The sequence below is a fragment of the Falco naumanni genome, chromosome 4 (assembly GCF_017639655.2).
Source record: "Falco naumanni isolate bFalNau1 chromosome 4, bFalNau1.pat, whole genome shotgun sequence".
NCBI classification, from domain to species: domain Eukaryota; kingdom Metazoa; phylum Chordata; class Aves; order Falconiformes; family Falconidae; genus Falco; species Falco naumanni.
Genome location: NC_054057.1, coordinates 18,212,862 through 18,230,180, shown reverse-complemented (window position 1 = coordinate 18,230,180; position 17,319 = coordinate 18,212,862). Strand labels below are relative to the sequence as shown.

Genomic DNA, 17,319 nt, shown 5'->3' with positions numbered 1-17,319 from the left:
ATGCCCCAAACCTGTCAGTGTTTAAGAGGCATTTGGACAATGCCCTTAAAACCATGATTTAGCTTCTGGTCAGCCCTGAAGCAGTCAGGTACTTGGACCAGGTGATTGTTGTGGGTCCCTTTCAGCTGAACTGAACCATTCTGTTTTCTTTTGTATTCTATAGAATTGTGAGTCTGATGGTACTAATGAAATTAACGGTGATTTGTGTTCAGGGGAAGATAGGGCAGCATAAATGGTAGTTCTTCAGAAGTTTTACTTACTTTTCAAAATGTTTTTTCTGTCAAGCAACATGAATCCTTGGGTATGGACTAGTTGTACTAGGGGACGTTATGAGATAACCATGTTTCTACTCAACTTTATTGTGTACTGTACTGAAATATGTTTTTGCATAGTAAATAGTTAAATGATATGTTCTCTTCTGAGTAGACAGGTGTTTGAGATAACGTGAATAATATCAAAATAACAGATAAATGTGATTTGTAGAATAAGGTTTAGTGGCTGGTATTTGAAACAGAGGTATAGAATAATTGCAGAACAATTTCTGACTTAAAATGTATATTAACATGGGATAGTTGGAGAGAAGCAGGTTCACTGGAATTCTTAATGTGGAGTAAATCTGCATTCATGTTTGTACTGTAAAACTTGGTCCTTTCAGTACTATAACTGTACAAGTGTGGTTAGTTTTGTTAGGGTGTTTTTGTGTGGTTTGTTGTTTTTTTTTTAAGGTAGAAACCTGATACAAGTTCTGTTTAGCTTCAAAGTTTGTCCACTTGCGTAACGGTGTTTATAAATTCTGATTTGTGCATGACTTGGGGGAAGGGAGGGAGCATGTGTTAACAGAGCTGAGGCTAGTACTTACTGGGAAAAGTCATTGCACAAATCCTGAAGTCAGGTAAACAAGAGGACGACAGTGAGAAATAATGGAGTTGGTCAGTTGTAAATCTGCTTGAAAAGATCTTGAAACAGGAGTGAGTGCCATACAACAATTTCTGTCTTTATTTTTCTTCTGGTTAATGATGAAACTGATTATCTCAGTCTCATATTCGCACTTCCTAATTTCTGTTGTCATGTGCTCTGCTTATACCTCTTTAAAGGAGATAGGTCCAGTGAAAGGCCTGTCAGCTTTCCCGGTCCCGTGGTTTATGGCTGAGTACCACAAGACATACACCTCGGATTGGCTTTGGAAAGCCATGGGCAGGAGCATCCTGGGGCTGACTGCAGGGCAGGAGCAGAGTGGCAGTAGCCTGCCTGTGCTTGCGCTTGGCCTTGTGCTTGGTTTGACCCACAGCCAGCTACCACAGTGCGATGGTGATGGATAACTGGCTTGGTGTCCCTCCGACTGCCTGTTTATGCAGGCAAGGTCGTTTCAGTTTCGGTGCGGGTTTGTTACCATTCTCATGACACAGCCTACGAAAAGCAGACTTTGAACTACCTAAAGGCTGTTATGTGTGACTTGACCAGAACATTGGGTGTCCCTGGCTGGCCCGCCTCTTCCTTGGCTGTGATGAGTGTGCACTGGCAGCTCCCTGCTCCACCTTTCTTTCCCCCCTGTGTCCTTGCGTTTGCTTAGTGGTGTGTTACAGATGCCCTGTCTGCTTTTCCTGTTGTGCTTCGACTGACTGTTCTTGCAGATGTGGATCTGAAACACTGTTGGAATAGAAGAGGCAAAGGTTCTTCTTTTTGTTCTGCAGTTTACTGAAAGACAGCCCACGCAGCAAGAGACAAACTTTTGGTCTTGAATTTCAAAAAGCTATTCCCTCAGTGTTACTGGAGGTTGTCTGTTGTGATTTGTGTTGCGGGATGTATAGCTTAATCTTCTGAGTATTTTACATAATATTATTTTTTTCTTTATATTTCCTTGAAGCTTTTGTGACCTTCTTAGTCAAGTCTTTCTAGAAGTTTTAATTGGAAAAAAGGTTCTCATGGAGTAATGGAGTGAATCACACATCAAACTGCTCCAGAAATTTAACCTGTGTTGTTTTTTGGGTTTTTTTAAAAGCCTTGTAGTCAGAACAGTCTTATGATAATTGCATTACCTTTAACCACTGGGTTGCATACAGATTTTTCAGTGACACCCCATCTGACAATATAACTTGTCATAGCAGCTGAATTTATCTATAGAGCAAATAGCAGTGTATTTGCTTTATAGAATGATTAATATAGTATACAGGGGGTTTAATGTACTTTTAATCTTTCGGTTGTGTCAGCTTTGGTTGTGCTGGGAGCTAACACTGCCATTTTTCAGGAATGGTGTGTGGAACTTCCTCTAAGTTAGCTTCCTGTTGAGAGCATTTAAATCAGAATTGGAAACCTTGAAGATGCACAGCATCATGCTCTGTATTCATTCATGTTTAGTGGTCTCACTCTAACAATGTGGAGAATGGAGCCTTCTAAATCTGGACAGCGCTCCCTTATTCCCACCAGTCTAATTGAACATTAATCCTCTTGTTTCATAAATCCTCTGAGACATGAAGAGAGCCTAGATAGATCTTATTTTAGAAACAATTTTTAAAACCTACTTGTCATCAGTTTAGCAAAAAGAGAACTGACATAGTAAGATGAAAATACCTGCTGAAATTCTGGGGGGTTTGGTAACTAATGTGTTTTGCTTTTCTTTCTTTATTTAGAAATTCTTCCTGTATGGATCAGCCTTCTAGTGATGGTGAAACTGGAAGACCACCACTCTAAGCAAACCCAGGATGAATCGGGTGCCAGGTGATGCAGAAAATGCTCACAGTAGCCATGTGGAATCCTGTCCTTCCTTGCGGGATGTCCACTCCATCAACCCAGCGCAGCTGATGGCAAGGATTGAGTCATATGAAGGCAGAGAGAAGAAAGGCATATCGGATGTCAGAAGGACTTTCTGTTTGTTTGTTACATTTGATCTCTTATTCATAACCTTGCTGTGGATAATAGAATTAAATGTGAGTTGTCTTTTCAGTACCCTTAGATTTCAATTTATTTGTTCACTTCAGGAGTGGTTATTAAGTTGCTCTTTTCTATCCCAAATTATATGCCATGAATCTATTTAAATTAAAGCAGCTTCTTACTGTTAAGCTTTCAATAACATATGATTGACTCAACTCAACTGCATCTACTTTTAGTCATTAGGATACATGATTTATTATCTTCTTAACATTAAACATTTTGATGTTCCTGTAGTCTATGACCTGTGCTGAAGAAATCATTAGAAATCCAGTGAACTTTTCAAGCAGCAAGTACTGTGTGTCTGAATTTGGCAATATGTGTGAATGTTAACAGTATTCAAGAGTTTGCTTTCTGAGTAACTCAAAGTCAGCGATATTTTACTGAGGTGTTAGTCCCTGGAAAGACTTCTAATGGCCAGACCCTTTCTTCTGCTGTGATGTATTTTCTTTGAGGTAAAATTGGTATACTATACATTGTGTCATGTATGGCTGTGTGCATTTAAACAACATAAACTCCCACAGTTGCCACCTTTAAACTCCAGCATTTGTAATTTTCAAAACAAGGCAGTTTTCCTAAAATTTCCAGAAAGCAGTAGGATAGCTGATTTGTCATTATTTCATAAGTAGCATCCCAGTTCTTGAGCTGGGTTTTAAGCTATAATCTCAGGTATTCATTTAAGAAAGGGCATACAGGAAAAATTGGAGGAATGAAGTTTCCTAGACAAGAAAGATCTTGAGTAAACATTTTTTGTCAGCATTCCTTTACGAGATAAATAACCTTGGTTATTGATCTGACATTGCAAAGCTTTGGGAGCTGACTGTTCAAGTAGTTCACTGCTGTAGTGAAAAATACACTTTCCAGTTTAATTTGAGAAAGCACACTGTGTTTGCCTGAACGCTGTAATTTTGTGACTGTTGCCCCTCTAGGTGGAAAGACTGTTGTATCCAGTGCATAAAGTTAGCCTGTCTCAGAAAAGCAGCATAGTGTTCTGATGCATTTCTTTTTTTTTTTTTTTTTTGGCCAGTTTCTCAACAGCTTGTTCGACTAAGAGGAGCAGAGTCTGGGTTTGTATCTCTTGTTGAGGATTCAGAGTACAGATTTTCATATTAGTGCTCCCAGTATATTTATAGAATATATATGAATATATATGTATAGAAAATGCTACCAGCTCATGATGTTCTGTTTTGAATGCCACAGCATTAAGGGACTTCAAGATCCTGGCAGTTTTCTTTGTGAAAAGCTTTGTTTTAAGGAGAACATAATAAGAACTGGAGTCCTGTACTGCCAAATGTCAGCAGGGATGAAAAACAGGTGGTTTTTTTTGTCTTCAGAAGTCATATTAGAAGCTATCTTTTGATATCTGGGATCAGACACAGGTTGGGGGTGTTTTGCTCTGTTTTTTAAATTGTTTTGTTCATTGGGAAGTCAAATAGCACTGCATTAGGGCTGTTCATCACTGCTGCATAAGTAATGGGACCAGAACTGCTGCCAGAGTTCCTGTATTGTTTTCCCTTTGTCACTCTTATCCAGTGTGCTTAGGTGTAACTTATTTTTTAAACTCTTCAGGGATTAGCTCCATGGTAGTTTGAGCAAACCCTAAATCAAGGCTGTGATGGATTACTGTTCATCTTTATGTTAACATGGTGCGCATGCAGCCACGCAGTGAACAGCTTGGAGGGGGGTGTGTTGGTTTTCCTTATTTATGCTGGAAACAGATGATCACATCTGATGCAGTAAAGCAACCAAGGGGAAGCTATATTTAGAAAGTTATTTGTCAGGTAGCCATAGAGAGGAGGGAGAGGAGAAGAAATAGAGGAAATTTCGAGTTGGAATTAGTCTCAGAAAAACACTGTCCAGCAGTATAGTTGGAAAAAGTGTGCAAGTGTCTAGACTGTAGTGCTTTGAGATGGTGAGCGTATGTTGTTGGCATGCTTTGGTAGCTCCTTTCTTTAAAAGGATGACAGTAGTCAAATTCAATACTAAAGCCTTCTGCTCATAGTTTCCCAGTGCTTTACAGAACTATTTCATGCAGTGCTTAATTACTGAATTTAATATTGAAAACAATGGGATGTGAACACTAAGGTTTTTCACTCCCAACTAAGATACATACTCCTCTCACCCTCTGACCCAGTACATCCGTAATTATTTTCTTACTGACCCAGTTTGAACAGAAAAGTGATAAATCTTTCCACTGGAAGGAAACACTGGCTAAAGATGTAGTTTTGTATCTTCTCAGGCAATGAAAGAATTAAACTTGGGTGTTAGTTATTTGTGGCAGAATGGTCTAACAGTTGTAGCTTCTGTGTTTTTTACAGCGGGATTTTTTTCTCAGCTCTCTTTAAACAAATAGATGTATGCTGAGAGGAGATGATCTGCAGTATGAATTCAGTTACTTTTATTTTCTGTTTGCTAATGTGACTAACTTGGAGGTAGTTTCTGGGTGGCTTTTTGATCAGCTGTTTTGATCCTCCTTATGAGGCATAAAATGCTCTGTGAATTTTGTTTAATACCTTACAGTTAATAATTTCTCCTTCCCTCAACAACTTGTTTGCTTTTATTTTGGGACAGTCTGAAATGTAGCTTGCATAGGCCAGGTCATAGTCCTAAGTGTTTTCACTTTGAAAATTGTATATAATCATGAAAACCAAATAAGGACTAATCTTGAAATTGACAATTTTAGCATATATGACCTCTGTACTTAGTTTAGTGATCTTCTTGTACATCAGTGAGGAGCTGTTAATTTCGCCTATCAGATTTGTGTGTATTTTGCCTTCAGTAACTTCTGTTCTAAAGCTGTGTGTGTGTTGTTGTTTCTTTGTAGGTGAAAGGAGGCATTGAGACTACCTTAGAGAAAGAAGTCCTACAGTATGACTACTCTTCTTCATATTTTGATATATTTGTAAGTGTTCTTTAAAAAAAGAAAAAAAGCAGCGAAAGTGTAGTTTTCCCATGTTCTTCCTTCCACAGATATTCCCTAGTTTGAGTCTTGTGAAAGGCTTGATTTTTTTCTTGATAATTTAAACCAGAAGGACTTGTGCCAAATTTCACCCACCTAGGGATTGCCCAGTCCTGTTTTGGCAGCAGGCTCGTGGAGCCTGTGGATAGAGATGCTTAGGGACACTTAAATTGCATCTTCTGCTTTGGGGTCACGGAAGAGGAGATGAAAAACTCAGTCCAGAATGGGAGATTGATGTGGCATAAAGATAGTTTGTTAAGGGAACAAGACCAGTAGTCCTCCAGCTGTAACATCATTTTGTTTAAATCGATGTTTTTGTCCATGGAGAGAAATGTCGGTTGCAGTGAGGAGAGTGTCTTTCAGCAGCGCTGTAGCTCTGTAGTTGCAATGCATTTTGCACTGCATGGGCCAAGTTACTGATCTCAAAGTAAAAGCTGTTTCTTTACAGTTCTTCTAAAGGGCTCCATGTTTTTGCAAGATCATTAATTTTACCATGTCTTGCCTGGCAGAGACGAGTTGGTTTGGTATCAGTCATTTTATAGTGATGACTATATTCAGAAATGATAAAAAAAACCCATCCTTGCTTCTGCATTGGACTGGACCATTTGCTGTATCAAATAGAATGAGGTACCAGATACAAAAATTTCTTAAGCTAGCAAACTAAGCTACTTCTCCCTTTCTCTCTCATTATTTTGCTGGCAGGTTCTCCATGATATACCTTACTGCAGAAAGCAAAAAAGTGTTACCTGTAAATGTTGATGCTTTGCAAATCATTTTGCCCTGTAGTTGAACCAAAGGTTAAAAACGTGTAATGTATAATAATAGACTTTTATTTCCTGGGAAGGGACTAGGTCATTGAATTCTGCAAAATAATTTGTGGGCTTATACAGGTTTTCTTCTGTTTCTGAAACATCTATATTTGTGTAAGATTAAATGAGTTAATTGTACCTCTGGCCATGTCCGTCCTTGACTTCTCTTAATTTTTATGCATTTGTTTCACATTTCTTAGATTCTGAACACACCTTTTAAAACAAGTTGGAGGCAATCTATATCAAAAAATAAACAGGGGAATTGAGGGTTAGGGTCCCTGATTCAGAAATCTCATCTGTCTGCTATTGATTTAATTTTCTGGCCTAGAAATTGTGTAACTTTACTGCAAAATATTTGGACCGGCCTGCTATTGCAGACATCTCCATAAAGAATAATTGATTGCTGCAAAGTTAATATTTCAATAAATAAAAAAAATGTAGTACGTAGAAAATTGGTTTTCAAAATTATTCCCATTTTGTGTCAAAAAAAGACGTTTGTGAAATCTTTATAGGTTTTAATGATATTCTTGCACATTAGCACGCTAGTAAGATCAGTGAGATTCACAGTGATGCTCAAGGAATTTGCTGGATTAACTACATCTAGATTTATAGATGCGTAGATTCCAGTTAGTTAAAATGATCATGCACATACTTTGTTTAGCTTTCTTACGTTTTTAACTTATTTTTGGAATTGCACATACTTGCATATTTGAGCCTACGTAGGCATGTGAGTGGTGCTGTTTGCTTTACGAGTGGGAAATTACATTCTATGTGTGTTTTATAAGCACACACTCAAATTTGTTTCTCGATAACAGAACTTTGATTGTCCTGTTTAAGTTGTTTTGTAAGCAGTTAGTATGTTCAGTGAGCTGAGAATCTTGTGGTTCTTCTATGTTCTGAATTAACCAACAAATATTTTTTTCCTTTCTCTATAGCTACTGGCAGTCTTTCGATTTAAGGTGTTAATACTTGCATATGCAATGTGCAGACTGCGCCATTGGTGGGCAATAGCTGTGAGTAGTAGCCAAGCATAACGGAGTTTTAACTAGAATGGATCAAACACAAAATTTTAGATGCCTCTTAACGCTTGTATGTTAAGAATCATCTTGATGCTATATATAAAAATTCACTGTACAGTAACAGATGAAAAACTTCTGTTCTGGAAGATTTTCAGCCTAAAGACAAGAATTTAATAGCACAGTGGGTGTGGTCCTTATTAGGTATCATGTTAATACAAATTGAAGACTTATTTTGAATCCAGTATGGATGGCTGGTCTTATCTGCTTGTTACCTCTGACTTGTTAATTAATATTTGAAATATATTTGCATTTGAGATAGTGAACAGTATTCAAAAAGAATTAGCGTTACTGTACCAGAGAATCAGCTGTCCGTTAACTCCCACATGCTTAGGTGCCAGCCGTTGAGCACTGGCACCTGTATTGCTTCCTAAAATTCTTGAGAACTGTAGGGAATCACAGTGGCTTTGAGAAAATACCTGTAATGCAGCTGTACTGTGTGGATGAGAAAGAATGCCAAACCTGATGATGTTCGTACTTCCACCAGTCAGTACTATAGATTAGAATACAGTGGGCGTATTGCTGGCTTACTGTGCTATAAATCTTAGACTTTTTCCCTTAGACTGTGGTAGGTGCATGTGGAACGTGTTCATGTGCAATCACACACCATCATTGCTTTTTAAATGGTGGTATTAGCATGGCACAAACACATACATAATAGTAACTGCTGTTCTGATAGTGGGGTTTTTAAGTGCGTGCCTTGCGAAATCCCTTACTCTTAGCTGTGTAGCTTTAGAGTCTTTCTTCCAATGACATCCTCCAACTTGATGCAGTTGTTTGTGAGGTGGTGAGAGTGAAGCCATCATGGTAGTAAGCAATTAGATATATAAAGCTTCACTGAAGATTTTGCAGAAGCCGTTAATCTTAAAATCCCACCTGTGCTTACCAGAAGCTAGTTAGGTTCTGCTATTATTTAAAGAATTGCTGGACTTAAATGCGCTACTAGATGTGGGAGCCTTCCTTGAGTGAACAGTACTCGTCCCCTGCTCTTTTTCTGGGTTTTTTTTCAGACATTTTATGCAGCCTTCCATTTTTTTAAAATATGTCAGGGAGTATCAGGTCTTCAAAGTGATTAATTTTTCACAATATCAGTATGTGAATTAAAATATTAATTCAAATTTACTTCTACAAAGATGATTTGGCATTTGAAATGAATCTTTTATTTGTATGGCAGTGAAAGGCATTTGGAGCAATTTGTTTGCTTTTTCCCAAACACATAGATAGATTTATTATTTTTTTTAAGGGACTTGGAGAATACAATACTGGATCTTCATTATACAGCAAGATCACAGTTTATATAACTGAGCATATGTGTAGCATCTAAACCGCCTATTTGCTGTATGGAAATCAGGATTTGGAGATGTCTGTATTAAAAGTTACTTTTATATGGGGGTTATTTTAATAACACTTTTAAGTGTACCATACTTGTTAAATTTTATTTTTTTTATTAATCTATGATCTTGCTGTTGTTGGTAAATTTGGTAAATATTTAAAGTTGCAACTGATAGATAATGGCAGAAATAAGAAAGTAAATCCATTTATTAGTCTTAACTATTCTTACCCTATCTCTTTCAGTTTACAACAGCAGTGACCAGTGCCTTTTTATTAGCAAAAGTAATTATTTCACAGGTATATATTCTAATCAAATGTTTGTTTTACTTTGTTGTTTTCTTGAAACCAAGATTCTTCAGGCTAATTTCTGTAATGTTGTGTGGTTTTGTTTCCTTCAAGCTGTTCTCACAGGGTGCATTTGGCTATGTGCTGCCCATCATATCCTTCATACTTGCCTGGATTGAAACTTGGTTCTTGGACTTTAAAGTGTTACCGCAAGAAGCTGAAGAAGAAAACAGTAAGCTTTTGATATTTCCCCTCAGCCGCTGCAGCAGTTGGCAACATTCAATCCTATGTTATCTGGCTGAAGAATGCTGCTTTCAGCTTCTCAAAATTTGAAGGGCTGTGGGAAAAATTAAATAGTAATTCCTTTTCTGGAAAGGAACATATGCCTTCAGAGAAGTGGAGGTTTAATTAATTGAGGGAGGCAAAGTTGAAAGTTGCAAGGGCCAGATCAGCAAATTGTCAGGCACTTGGGAACGTACATATTTTGTATGCTTAAGATATTTAAGAAGATTTGACTGGCTGGAGCTTGTAAAAATTTATTTTCTGGGTAATGCATTGAGTAAGTATCTTTTAGGAAGAGTAGACACAATAACTAACTCAATGTCACTAACTTCTTTTGAGGTGGAAAAGGGGAAGCAGAGAAGTATTGTGGAGTGTCTGCTTCATGCACAGACAGAATGAGACCAGAGCAAATGTGAATTTCAGCCTCTTTGAGATGAGGCAGCGGGTCATCTGACACTCGCTGTGTTCAACTACATGCAGGAATCCCATTGATTTAGTTGAAAGAGAGTATTGCTTGAGTGGTGAGGAAAAGAAAGCATAGATTTCTGCTACAGATGTTTTGTGAGTTTCAACAGCAGGGCAGTAATTGCACAGTTAACCTGTTGTGAGTAGGAGAGTAACTGTACAGTGAACCTGTTGTTTGTGCATCATTACCTGAAAAACAGGACGAAACACTGTTGGAAGGGCATGTTTGCCTGTTATTAGCTAAAAAGGAAAACTGTACATGGGCATAGATGCCTCCATTTTTTTTAGTGCTCTGAAATGCAATCTTTCCACTTTGATCCCTTCCCTCTTTTCCACCACTCCAAGAAAGAAGAAGTTGGTTAAGTAAGTGGGTTTTTTTCCTAGACAAATGGAAACCTAGGGTAACTTTTTATCCTCCCCTCTCTTTTGAGGGGTGTGTGGAAATACAGCTGCATCACACTTCTGTCTCAATAGATAAGAAATCTGGCCAGTTCAGAGACTTGTGCATTTTTTACAATACATATTCATATTTTGATACATACACGTGTAAATACCTGATGATTATATTCGTGAAATCGAGATATTATTGCTAAATCCTTGTGGGTGTGATTTAGTGACGCTTTCTTCATTTCTACTGAGCTTGAAATAGATGGTGTGTATTTAGAAAGACATGCTTTTTAGTTAAACTCTGCATATTTCCCAAAAAAGGTGCGGTTATACTGGAAAATGCTGATTTTAAGCAATTAAGTCAGACAAATGATAGGTATGTTTGAATTGGGTTGCATGGTGATATTTATATAGTGCAATATTTGCTTTTAAATGAGACAATGAAAACAGATTTTAATAGGTTTTGCTTTTTGAACAGGTGGGTTTTCTCTCCTGTGTCTGATGGGAGTGAAAGCTGACTTTTTTCCATCTTACTGTTCTGTTTTATTAAAAAAAACCCGACCAAACAAAGAAAACCCACCACAGCAGGTTTTTTGCCCAATGCAACAGTGCTCGTAATTTGGAGAGGTTTTGCCTGTAACTATAAAAATCATAATAAAAAAGAAAGACAAAGAAAAAAGGGCAAAACTGTCTTTCCACTGGAGGAGACTTCAAGCTCTAAAAGTTTCCTTCTGTGATCAGGATTTAAAGCTAAAATCCAACCAGTATGTGTCTTCTAGTATCCTGTGATTCATTATTAAGTATGGAGACTAACCTTCATCTTTTGGACAGGGTGGATATATAAGTAAAAGAGATGTCTCCTTTGGAGACTTTGAACAGGTCAATAAGATAAATTGGTATGTAAAAATAGTAGCTTGAGTTGAAAAGAGGTTTGTTTTTTTATTTTTAAATAACTGCTGCTACCTCAGATAGCTGTCCTGATTCAGGTAAACATCAAGGTTTGGGGCTTTTTTTTCCCCCATCCGTCTTCATGTGGCAAAGAGCAAAGGATGCTCAGTAGCCTTAGGTTGACCTGAAACGCCATCTTGGCCTGTTATTATTAGAAGATTTGTTGATGGCAGTAAGGATGAGATTAATTAGTTCTCTTCCAACCTCTTTTGGTTTTTGTCTTTGTCATTAAACACTAGAATAGCCCTGTGTCATTTCCAGATAATTTTCCTGATGTTAGATGAAATTGAGCCAAAATGAGTTGGAGGTTGAAGTAACTAGGTATGTTGAGACAGGCAGGTGAAAGCAGGTCATTAATGAGGAGTCTTACAGTGACAAAGTGAGAAAATAGTTTATTTGGTTTTGCATGGCAGCTCACTGATCATTAAAAATGTATTTTAGAGTTTTAGTTACCCAGTGAATATTGATGAATTTACATATGGCATGCTAATCATACAGTTGCACATAGCAGAAGGAAGGATTCCTTAATTCATGTGTACAGTATCTCTGGTTTTTGCTAGTGTGTCTCCTTATCTGCCTGAAGTTATACAAGATTCTTCATTGGTACTTGATCTTTAAAATGCTGTGTGATAGCACTGAGGATTGTTTTTTGATTTGTTTTGTGTTTCCCTTTTAGGATTTTTGATAGCACAGGATGCTTCTGAACGAGCAGCTCTTCTTCACCCAGGAGTCCTCTCTGACGGGCAGTTCTATTCTCCTCCTGAATCTGTGGCAGGTAATTACGTTTGCATAGCGAATGTCTTTTTGGTATTGACATTAAAGTCCTGCATATTTCACCCCTTCAGTGGGTAAGGCAGGGCAAGGGTGAAGGGAAAAAAATTAATTTCCTTTTTAAATGAAAAGCGTACTTTGCAGTCCTAAAATGACAGATTCTTTTTTATTTAGTCGTTCAGTTTAGTTACTACCTATCAGCTGAATTACAATACATGTAGTTAATGGAACTTCTGACATGACCTAAAGTTGTTAAAAACAAGGTAAATCTTAAAGAAAATGGTACCGCTGCTGAAAGGAGGCGGTTATTGTTTGTTTCTGCCATTGATGATTTTTGTGGGTCCCTTCCAACTTGAGATATTCTGTGATCTTTTATTTGCTAGCAGTAGTGTTTATGCAGGAATGCACTATTTAATCCAGCCTAAATTTGGAGCTTTATAGTATCTTGGGATAGGGGACCTGAAGCTGCTCTAAAGCAAACTGCAATGTCAGTCAGAGGCTCTTTTCTTTTCGCATAACTAAAAGAAAAAGCCCTCTCTGTCTAAAAAGGCTAACGGTGTAGGTGTATTAGCTTGAGGGTAAGTGTTAATTACACTTTACCTGCGCATATCATGTTCTTTGTTCGACTTGAGGTATGAGCCAAGTAATGAAAAAAAAAAAAAAAAAGTAGTAAATACTGCAGGACTTCCAAATGTGTTTGCAGGCATTTCAAGGAAATGAGTAATTTCTTCATGGGTTGAGTAAATTTAAGTTACTTGAGGACTCGGTGTGAACCCCCAAATCCTATGTCAGGCTTTTTACACTAAAATGTAAAGCTATGCTGTGTTATGCAATATATTTCAAATATTAATATCTGCTAGTTGCTACAACTATGTTTGCCTGTCGTGCATTATAGAGTTACACATGTTGCTGATATTTTTCAGTTTAATGGCTGTCTCTGTGGTTGCTGAGCATCTTGGCGTAATGAATGTCTTAGAGCTCCATCTAGGGCTGACAAAGCATTAAGACAATGTCAAGTATAAATAACGATTCAAAGTGAAAATACATTTTAGTTAAAGCGGTGAGTCTATCTTGAGGAATAACGGTTGGAAGTAGTATACTAGATTCAGCCTGGGATTTTTTTGGCAATAGAATATACAGTGTGAGAGGAAGTGTCAGTGGAGCTCGCAGGTTTTCCTTGGTAGTTTGGCTAGGTCAGTGTTGCATGTGCCGTGAGCTATCGTGCCTCAGCACGTGGGTGGTGGCTGCAGGGAATGGCTGCTTGTAACCTGGGTTTCAGTAACAGTGCACGTTCATTCTCCTAGTCTGCCCTAACTGCCGAGTAAATTTAAGCACCCTTTATGGGTATAAGAAACAAAAGAAACAGTCAAGTGAATATATCTGAACTAAAACACACACACTGGTAGTCATAGAGTATTCTGAAACTGTTAATGCTGCGCAGTAAAAATAGCTCACCATTAAAAATATGTGCTGCAAAATTCTGCATTTCTTTCAGACAACACAACTATGGATTGTTCTAATAGAACAATTTTTGGTCAGTTTGCCTGACATATTGATTGGGAAAATGTTTAGAGATAAACTATTCCCCATGACCATGCAGAAGGGAATAAACCCTCTGCAGACATGGCAACATGTCCAAAAACAAGTCTTTGCTGTCAGGAGGTGACCTTTAAAACAGGCTCTGCTGGAATTTTCAGCGTATTTATCTTTTTGTCTTCCTTGAAGGTGCACGTGTCCACTGTCATACCCTTTTCCATCCACTTCTTTATAGGGGTTGACCCCTTCACCTTCAACATTAGACTTGGTTGCCAAGTAGGAGGTAGCAAGCGGAAAACCAGTCTGGAAAGAGATTTCTTCAGTTTCTGTACAATATAAGCTTCAAGATGAAAGGCAGGTATGCTATTCCAAGAAGAGAAGACTTTAGAGTAGTTTGGCCAAAAAAAAGGATTAACACTTCTTTCTTTTTTTACTTCTTTGTCAAAGAGAATGTGCATCCATAGTTCAGCCCTAAATTGATGGCAAAAACCCAAGACATTTACTCACCTGTGTTTTTTTTCCCTCTGTGCGAGTTTCATTTAAACTTCCCAAGACCAGTATGGCAAAGTGCATGGACTGGTAATTTCTTCAGCGGTCCCTGACAAGGGCTGACTGCTGCAGGGACTGACAGCTGCCTCGGGTGTGGGCAGAGGCATCTGTGGCTTGGGCTGGGTCTCCCAAACTGCGGCTCAGCACTGATCACCCTGTTTGCTTGGTATCTTCGTGCTCTCTCTGAAACAACTGATCCATTAAGCCACTTTCCTGCCAAGCAGTGCCTCCAGCAGGAGCTGCCTCCAGCAGGAGCTGCTCCAGGGTCGCAGCCCTGTGACCAGCTGGGTCTTTTTTGGGGTCTTCCAGGGCTTTGGCAAGGTGGAGAGCTGAGAGCAGGCAGGGGATGAGGAGAAGAGAACTGGGCAGCGGGAGGCAGAGGGAGCTGTTAGGTTTCTGGCTTAGTGAGACAGTGTCTTGCCAGAACACTAGATGCTGGTTTACAAATTGATGTCTCTATTTCTGGCTGCTTTGGAAGTGTCTTCTGAAGTTGTTTTCTGAAGAGCAGGATGTGGCAAGTGGGAAAATCTGTTTGTCAGGGAGCAAATGTGGAGTTGATTGTCCAGAGTGTGTTGTAGTGACAACTTGAAGCACTTGCTACCTGAATTCCTTGACAGGGTAGGTATTCAAGAATGATCCCAGTGCTGGGGTTTGGGTTTGGTAACTGTTTAAAAAAAACAACCCTTCAGTGTGAAACATCTAAAAAGATAAGAAATTTAAAATAAAAAGTAAATATTTTTACAGGAGATAGTTGCTTTGAATTGCCTTTTGATAAGTTGTTACAGCGGTGGCGTGCTGCTTTGTGGTTTTTTTTTTTTTTCTTTTATTCTTCTCTCAACTGATCTAATGGCATTCTTGTCTTCCTTTTCAGGATCCGATGAAGACTCAGAAGAAAAACAAGACAGTGAAAAACCCGTCGTATAGCAAATACAAAAAAGCAGGTAAGTTCCTTTGCACAGCACCTGAATATTTCTAAAAATACTATTTTCTTCTTCGTTCCTTCCCAACTAATTTGAATGGTGGGCTAACTCTTAGGAGCTCACCATCTTTGAATGCAGCATGTCTGCCTTAGCAACCTTGCGGCAGGAACTCCTGCCAGGGTGTCGAGAGCCTGTAGTTGGGGTCCTCTGCTCCCCAGCTCTGCCTAACCAGAACCCAGGGGGCTGAGTGCGCTGTGGAGTGTAGCGGGAGAGGCTGCAGCCTGGGAACGTAACACCTCCAGCATGGATTTGTTGGCTGTCCTGGAAAGGGGAGTGGTGGGCCAGTTGTGTAATCTCTCCTCATTTCTGAAAAAAGGACCATTATTCCTTTGGAGATGGCAGGGCAGGAGTGCTAGGAAGAGATGTTCCTGTAGTTTAGGTCTAGGACAAGTAGATTCATCTCGAAGACTGCATGGGCAAAACTACTTCGGTACTTCCCCTCCTCAGTCTGGTTAGTACTACAGATGGGTTACAGTGGAGCCACTGCGTCTTAAACATTTTCATAATGTATTTTGGTTAAATATAAGAGATTATTTCCTTATTTTGGAAATTACTTGATTTACTTCAGGAATTATCTTGCCCTATGCTTTCACTTCACCACACCTGGCAAAGCTCAAGCTATGGGGGGTATTAAATGTTCTTGAGAAGCTGAAGCTTCAGATTTGAAGTCTTCTAGCACTAGTCTGGAAGGGTCGGTGAGTTTTTCTTTTCTGCCTCCTGTTTTCAGTATCTGTTTTCTTGACTCACACCTTGATGCATCCTGACTCGTGTAATCTGTTACAGAAAGAAAATCTCTGAGGGGAGTTGTTGGGGTTTGGAAACTGGCAACAGAGTCTGTGGCTGACTTGCTGGTGGAGCTGCTGACAGGAGAGTTTAGTCGCTAGAAAGCAAAGGGAACAGTTCCCACGTACTGTAATACCTCACAAAGATGTACCTTGTTCACATATGTATATTAGGTTGCCTCCCAGGTGGTATGAAAATATTTGTCCATAATGTATTTTATTATTCAGTGATTCCTGAAGTTGATCTTCTAATGACTAGATAATTACTGGGAAGTGTTGTTTTGTGTACCTAATCAAGAGATTGATAATATAATGAAGTAAAACTTCTCTGTGGTGGAAGTATATTTAATGATTGTTGGGACTCACTAGGAAAAATTATTTTATGTTATTGCAAATTTGTCGTTAGTTTTACATTTACTTTTTTAACTCCATGCATTTTCTTTTGTAATGGATATGTTCACTTTCTAAAATAAAAATGTTAAAATATGGGTAATGCATTATAGGATGTTGTTGCTTTTTCAGCTGGAAATACACATGTACCACTTTGGGGCAGCAAAGATTCCAGTTTGCACAGATTTTGTGCAGAATGTGGTGTAGTACTGTGTGGCTGCCTGCAGCAATGCAGCAGAACATTTCTTTGTTGCATACGTGGGATCAAAAGGATGCATGGGGCTTTCTGAAATTAAGTAACTTAGTTCCCACTCCTGTACTGGTGGTGGATGTTCTTCAGGTTCAAGGAGGAAATGGGAGCAAGCCTTTGCAAGCACCAGTATTACCCCTGTAGTGAAAGGAAGGCAGTCAGTCATTCAATTTACCTGTGCAAGTATAGGATAGGTATTCTGAGGTAGAGATCTTAAGTGTTAACCAATGCTCAATCAAAAAAGTTTTAGTGTAACACCTAATTCCTACCTAAAGAGGAATGCAAGTGTTGTCCCTTTCCTTATACAGCCAATAGGTTTTATTAGCAACCCACAGAGCAAATCCTGAGTACCAGCGTATTCTTCAAGTGTTAACTCACACATGGGTGCTGTGCGGCTCTGCGATGCTCCCAGTGCTGTGGAACAGAAGCACGCTGCGTAGGAGATAGGATGGGTTGTGCTCTCTTCCAGTTGCAGCTTCTCCTTGAAGCAGTCGTGCCCATTGCAACTTACAGGATGCTTCCACTAAAAGCACAAACCATTAAGCCCACGCATTGGCTCCCCTTACTCGGTCGCAACAAATCTATTGGCTACG

General features: G+C 38.9%; 1 protein-coding gene across 5 annotated transcripts in view; it reads left to right on the top strand.

Moving 5' to 3' along the window:
* The window catches only part of STARD3NL (STARD3 N-terminal like), a 30,077-nt gene extending 14,812 nt beyond the window's left edge, over positions 1-15,265 (top strand). For 2 of the 5 annotated variants that reach the window (XM_040590119.1, XM_040590118.1), the window contains 7 exons: positions 2,628-2,924; positions 5,750-5,827; positions 7,629-7,706; positions 9,345-9,398; positions 9,501-9,618; positions 12,145-12,243; positions 15,196-15,265. In XM_040590119.1, the coding sequence (XP_040446053.1) occupies positions 2,700-2,924; positions 5,750-5,827; positions 7,629-7,706; positions 9,345-9,398; positions 9,501-9,618; positions 12,145-12,243; positions 15,196-15,248 (705 nt within the window). In that variant the 5' untranslated portion in view covers positions 2,628-2,699 and the 3' untranslated portion in view covers positions 15,249-15,265. The remainder of the gene's footprint in view (positions 1-2,627; positions 2,925-5,749; positions 5,828-7,628; positions 7,707-9,344; positions 9,399-9,500; positions 9,619-12,144; positions 12,244-15,195) is intronic. The other 3 variants (XM_040590122.1, XM_040590120.1, XM_040590123.1) reach the window with 3 other exon arrangements.
* The last annotated feature ends 2,054 nt before the right edge of the window (positions 15,266-17,319 follow it).